The 6,859-nt window shown below is 43.7% G+C and overlaps 1 protein-coding gene across 20 annotated transcripts in view; it reads left to right on the forward strand.

Annotated features, from left to right (window-relative positions):
- Window positions 1-6,653, forward strand: part of LOC125762571 (protein groucho-like) — a 198,126-nt gene extending 191,473 nt beyond the window's left edge. For 11 of the 20 annotated variants that reach the window (XM_049424820.1, XM_049424815.1, XM_049424821.1 and 8 more), the window contains 9 exons: window positions 1,516-1,719; window positions 1,792-1,893; window positions 2,599-2,655; window positions 3,818-3,997; window positions 4,090-4,334; window positions 4,440-4,689; window positions 4,791-5,214; window positions 5,289-5,488; window positions 5,574-6,653. In XM_049424820.1, the coding sequence (XP_049280777.1) occupies window positions 1,516-1,719; window positions 1,792-1,893; window positions 2,599-2,655; window positions 3,818-3,997; window positions 4,090-4,334; window positions 4,440-4,689; window positions 4,791-5,214; window positions 5,289-5,488; window positions 5,574-5,681 (1,770 nt within the window). In that variant the 3' untranslated portion in view covers window positions 5,682-6,653. The remainder of the gene's footprint in view (window positions 1-1,515; window positions 1,720-1,791; window positions 1,894-2,598; window positions 2,656-3,817; window positions 3,998-4,089; window positions 4,335-4,439; window positions 4,690-4,790; window positions 5,215-5,288; window positions 5,489-5,573) is intronic. The other 9 variants (XM_049424824.1, XM_049424829.1, XM_049424830.1 and 6 more) reach the window with 5 other exon arrangements.
- Window positions 6,654-6,859: the final 206 nt, after the last annotated feature.

The following is a 6,859-nucleotide window of genomic DNA, read 5'->3' on the forward strand; positions in this document are numbered from 1 at the left end:
AAAGAAACTCATTCCAACCAATTCGCATCAAAATAAATCAATTTTTAAAATTTTGCTAAATTTCCCAAAAAAAGCTAAGACCTCGCACATTTTCGTTTCAACTCACGTTGAAATTTACTCATTTTGCAATGCTTACACCAATGAGTGAGTAAAATGACCAAAACTTAACTTATACGCTTATGACGGGTTTTTTTATGACTCCGAAATGAGTCGTCAAACGAGCTGACTCCTTATAACGACTCATTCACTCTTAGTTAATTCACTAAAAAGAGTTGTTATTCTCATCTCTACTCCCGAACATGGGCAGTATAAAAAAGAATCAACCATGCTTCTCGTGTATTGTTTTTAGGGAATTTTCATTGCTACAAATAGACTTGTAGAGTAACAGTTAATATGGGCACGTATGTGGGTTGTGACATGATTTATTGAGAGTTTTTTTGTGGGAATGAAAATGCATGAAGGTGGATATTAAAAGCCAAAAATCAAATCAACGATTTATAAAGCGCCACATCCACACGCACACACACAGAGCAACTCGTAGCCCAGTGTACAGTGTTGAGTGGCTGTGGCGGAAAATAAATATTTATATTCACACCTTTCCACGTCGGTGTGCATTACTGACCTCTGTTGGAAGTTTGCATCCCAAACAACAACGATGATCGAGTCTCATTATTCATAATCGGTTTGGCCACACTTTTCCTCCAGTACCGCAGAAACGGGTCCGTTTATCCCGTCGAATTTGTATGGAGGAAAACACACCTATTGTACCACCACCACCCGGTCATACACGGACGATTGACGTTAATGCGCACATAATGATTATAACAATTTAATTAAATCACTCAAATATCATAATTACTACCCAACCGACACGAATCTCTCCAAACAAACCCATCCACTCCAGCTCGCATCCTTTCTTCCCTCACAAACGATCTACCCAGGGTGGGGAGTTTCCACCCTGTGACACATGCGTGCATTTATAGCCATGTTTTTATTTTATATATATATGTATTGTGTGTGTGTGTATAATAAACAGTTCTGCATGCTACCAACACTTGACATTTGATAGGGGCTTCTCATGTACTCTTTGCTACATACAATTCGCAACACTCAATTGATTTCCATTACCCCATGTTTGTGCGCGCGCGGTCACCAGGTGTGAGTGTGCTTTTCATAGCAAAAAAAATGTCGAATCTAGTGTTTGTTACCATTTTTTTTTTGTTCGGTTAATTCGTTTGCATCTCACGTTTTCATTCAACTTTCGAGAATCGTTAATTACATTTTACCATTGTGTTTTCTTTTTGTGTTACAATCACCACCTACAACACTACGCGATACACAACCCGCAATTTGAGATCCACTAATTGGTTTCCGTTTTTCTCTTCCATCTTTCTTTCCTTTTCCGACCTGGATTTTTGTGTTTTTTGCCATGTTTTTCCTCCCCCCTCAAATGATACCTGGAATGCTTGGAAAATCCTTCAAACCTTCCACCGGTTCATTCGCGTCCAATTGCAGCAGCAGATTCACGCCCAGCAGATACCTGGCGGACCGCCACAACCGATACCGGGCCTGGGTGCACTCGCCGGTCCACTGACAGCGTTCGGCGGTCCGATGGGTTTGCCGCACGGTGCACCACAAAGTATGCTGAAGGCACCGCCCGATCTGCATCGGGAAGATTTAAAGGTACCGCTCGGTGGTCCCTCGGCAGAGGAACGCATGGTAAGTGTACTCGCAAACACTTTTTACATCCGCATGCGGACATCGACGACTGATCGATTTGTTTCCTTCCAGCGTAACTCGGTGTCACCGGCAGATCGGGAAAAGTATCGGCCACGATCGCCCCTCGAGCTGGACGGTGAAGCAAAGCGGCGGAAAGAGGAAAAGCTTAACCACGTAAGTTCAGCACGATCACGTTGATTGTCGTGTTTAGTTTTGTTTTTCCTGTTTCCTCTCATGTCTGAATGCAAGGGCGTGAATGCGTTTTTTGGCGTGTGTTTTCTTCCTCTGTTTGCTTACGTTTTCCTACGGCCTATGTACGAATGGCAGTGGTGCTCATTTTTATAAAATTATTAAATTTAATTTAATTGTTCCTCCCAGTTCGTTTGACGGACATGGGTAACATGGATAGGATGACAATACATGCTACTAATATGTGAGACATTGCGGGGTTTTCTTAGTTCAGTTAGTATTTTCTGTTGCGATTAGTATTTCACTTTTAAAACACATTTAAAGATTATTTTTGTTAATTTTTCAAGTTAGAAAACTCTCATGGAACAATTTAGTGTCATCACAACGGATTAAAGGGATTAAAAAAAAGGAAATATCACTAAAATATCCTCAAGAAGCTGCTTGTGTTTTTGTGTTCCATTTCCGATTTGTTTCCAGCTTTAATTATTAACGTTCGCTTCATTCGCGTTTAGTACGCAAAACCCCCGCAGCATCCCCATCCAGTAGTGGCTTACCCGATTCCTTAGTCGCCGTTGTTTTCATCCAAATACTGTCGCATCGCCGTTCACTCACTCACTTATTTGCGTTTTTACCACTACAAACAGCTCTCAGTTGATTCGTGTATTGAACAGTTGCCCTATTGTTTTGCAGGAAAGTGATGGTGAGAAAAGTGATCAGGATTTAGTGGTGGACGTCGCGAACGAAACGGTAAGGGTTGTATGTGTGTGTGTGTGTGTGTGTGTGGCTGTGTGCGTGTGCTCGCGTGTGTATGTATGTTTGCGCACGTGTGCGTGTGTGTGTGTACGTTTGCGCACAACTTCTTGCTAGAACTTCGCGCCTTTAGAATGCTCTTGGAAATTGGCGAAAATGGCAAAAAAATGAAGCACACACTCACATGCAAATTAAAGTAACAGAAAAAAAGCAAGTAAAAAGTAGAACAATTGGTTTATCAGAACAGAAGCCATAGTGTCCTGGAGAAGTCCTGGTTGCTCTACATTCCTCTATCACCATCACTACCGCCACCAACCAGCCTCTTGGTGTGTCACAGACCAGCAAACTGTGTTTGGCCCCCTTTTAGTTCAGCTTTAAGTTATTCGTTTTATTGCTTGTTTTGTGCTTACTCGTTTGTTTTCTTTGGAGATGAACTGATAATTCTTTTAACCATTTCTTTAATCTTTTCAATTTAAATGGTAAACTTTCCTCGTTTCTCTAACTTTTGATGAAATTGAATCCTTTGAAAGCTTTCTAACATAACGGATGTGTCATTACAGGAAGCATTTTATAAAACCAAATGGAAAAAAATTGAAGTTTGTCCCTTCAACTTGAAAAGAATCTAGAAATGGTGAAAATTTTCTCACTTCAACTCGAAAACTATAGTAATTATGTGTTTCATTCAAAATATATTTTACATGAAATTATCTACAATAAATTATGTTATTTTATACTTTATCATTTATACATTTTGTTGCCATTTAATAAATTGACATTAGTTTTGTTATCATTATCATTGTGATCCCCAAAACATAGTTTAGTTTTAGTGTTAGTAATCCAAGCCCATCATCGTAATGTACCGCTTATGTATTCGTAATTCATCATATCTGTACTCGCACGATCACACACATACACCACATACTTCCTTGCCCTCGTTGTTGTCGATTGTGTATGCCTTTTTTGCCCGTAGAAGATTGTGTTTAGGATCGTTTCTTCCTTCGTTATGTGTTGTCATTGTCCTACTGTGCGGTTGTATGATCCTATCTTAACCCAAGGCAAACGCCTGTAAAAGTATGATGGAATGTACTTAGACGATCGCGTGTAGTATGATGGAATTCATGTACTTCACACATTTTTTTTAATTTTTTCTATCCTCCAGGGTTCACCTTCACCCCGACCGAATGGCGATCATCAGTCGGATCGTGGCGATCGGGACAGTATTGGACTGAACGGTAGCGATAAGGCAGGCTCGAGCAGTTTGAAGGGTGCAAACGATCGACCACCGTCCCGTTCCGGTTCGAGTTCGTCCCGATCAACGCCCAGCCTCAAAACGAAAGATGTAAGCGCAGATCAGCAAGCGTGAAATAGAATACCTTGCAGTGTGATGATGGCGTAGCACTCTAGCAAATCCAATATTCGTGTCCGTTTCAGCTCGATAAACCAGGAACTCCCGGTGCGAAGGCCCGTGTTCCCACGCCCAACTCGTCCACACCCGGTGTCCCGAAAGCCGTAGTACCTTCACCAGCCGCCGGCTACCCACCCTCGCCATATCAGCGTCCGTCGGATCCGTATGCGCGACCACCGCCCGATCCGTACGGTCGGCCCCCGATGCCTTTCGATCCGCACGGTCACGTACGTACCAACGGTATTGCGCTACCCGTGTCAAGCGGAAAACCGTGAGTATAATCACATCCTTTTGCTATCCAAACGCGTCTCGCGAATCTGACAGAAACGCCTAAATGTATGCAATCGTGGGTTTTTTTCATTTCCACATTCACCAGTGCCTACTCTTACCACATGAACGGTGAAGGTGCCCCACAGCCGGTGCCGTTTCCTGCGGACGCCCTAACGGGCCCCGGTATTCCACGACATGCCCGCCAAATCAACACCCTGTCGCACGGTGAGGTCGTGTGTGCGGTCACCATCTCCAACCCGACCAAGTACGTGTACACCGGCGGTAAGGGATGCGTGAAGGTGTGGGATATATCGCAGCCTGGCAACAAAAGTCCGGTCAGCCAGCTGGACTGTCTGGTAAGTGCGTTCGCCCTCTTGTGGGGGGCCTGCCTGCCCATGCCGTCCCTTTGATGACAAACAGGGCGTCCCTTTAATGGCTTGTTGGTTATAATTCGCAGCAGCGAGACAACTATATCCGCTCCGTGAAGCTGCTCCCGGACGGCCGTACGCTGATAGTCGGCGGTGAAGCGTCGAACCTCTCGATCTGGGATCTCGCGAGTCCGACACCCCGGATAAAGGCCGAACTAACGTCGGCTGCACCGGCCTGTTACGCGCTCGCCATCAGTCCCGACTCGAAGGTGTGCTTTTCGTGCTGCAGCGATGGCAACATTGCCGTCTGGGATCTGCACAATCAGACGCTGGTGCGACAGTTCCAAGGACACACGGACGGTGCGTCCTGCATCGATATCAGCCCGGACGGTTCACGGCTGTGGACCGGTGGTTTGGACAACACGGTACGATCCTGGGATTTGCGAGAGGGTCGTCAACTGCAGCAGCATGACTTTAGCTCACAAATCTTCTCCCTCGGCTACTGTCCAACGGGTAAGTTGTTTCGTGTGTGTTGGGACAATCAGTCCAGAAATAAATAACTCACAAATTATCCTTTTCCTAAACAGGCGAATGGTTAGCCGTTGGTATGGAGAATTCCCACGTCGAAGTACTGCACGCGACAAAACAAGACAAATACCAGCTGCATTTGCATGAAAGCTGTGTCCTTTCGTTGCGGTTTGCCGCCTGCGGCAAATGGTTCGTCTCGACCGGCAAGGATAATCTACTGAACGCGTGGCGTACACCGTACGGTGCTAGCATTTTCCAGGTGCGTGGTTTTGTTTGTTGTTTACTTCTTCGGACGAACGAACAAACACTGGTTAACATTCCATACTTTCTTCCTCTCCAAACAGTCAAAGGAAACCTCATCAGTACTAAGTTGTGATATTTCGACCGATGATAAGTACATTGTTACCGGGTCCGGTGATAAGAAAGCAACAGTGTACGAGGTGATCTACTAAAGAAAAAAAAGGATGTTCAAAGGGAAAAATGAACCACCAACGCAAAAAGTTGCATCCATAGTATATGGCATTGGGGTCACAATGTATAGAAAATCATATACCCCGCGTTTAGGCAACTGCTTCATTAATGTGTGTCTCTACCAATCCATTCGATGATGATGTTCGCAGGCAATGAAACAACGCTGCGTCTAACAATTGTGTTGTTCCGATTAACTGACCGCACAGTAACATAGATAAAGTGACTTAAAACGTGACAGATCGGCCTCGTGAACGAAAAACCCTATAGTATGAATGATGAGCAGCGTAGAGACAAAGAAAAACAGCAAACATTCAAGCATGAAATCAAACTGCTATGTACAAAGGAAAGGACACACAACACCACACACACACACAAGGAAAAAATCGGAAAAAGGACCCTTCGATAGGTGGCCCTCTTGTGTAGTGTCGCTTATCTCAGTTAATTATTTGTTTTTTAGATTTCTAATCGTGAAATGCGCCTGTAAGTGTGTTGATGTGTGTGTGTGGTTGCACATATTTGCGAAACAATTGCAGCATTAGATGTGTGAGTGCGTGTAAATACATATAAGCGCGTGTGTATGTGTGTGTGCGCGCGCTTGTGTATAACAGTAGCGTGTAAGCTCAGAAGCGAAGAATCACAAAGTAAATGATAAGTAACTTAAGTGTGTGACTAAGTGCGTTAGGTAGCAAAAAAGGGAAAAAACATGGAAAAGTAAAAAAAAGAACTACTTCTAGCAATCGAAAAACAAAAACCATAGGTCGACACCATTGACAAAAAGTGAAGAAGAAAAAAACCCGATCTGCACACAGACCTAATGCTTCAACTGTACTGTACATGCACGATCCGTGCAGCAGAAATGAAAAGAAGAGAAAGGAGCGGAATCACGAAAAACGCCTAAGCATTGTCTATTGTTAAAGAGTAAATGTGTGTGATTTGAAAACGGATTATGAGGTTGAAAGCTAGTGAAAAACTATGAAATAACCACAGCGCAAAACAAGACAGGAAATAAAACCGAACCACATCATCCCATCCACACAATGTGGAGAAGCAAAACTAAACTCATCCCAACAGTGTGTCAAACAGAGTGTGTGTGTAATATGGAGCGAAAGAATGTTTTTGCATGGAACAAACCAACCAAACAGACAAACGAAAAGAAAAA

This window comes from Anopheles funestus, chromosome 2RL (genome assembly GCF_943734845.2).
Source record: "Anopheles funestus chromosome 2RL, idAnoFuneDA-416_04, whole genome shotgun sequence".
Taxonomy (NCBI): Eukaryota; Metazoa; Arthropoda; class Insecta; order Diptera; family Culicidae; genus Anopheles; species Anopheles funestus.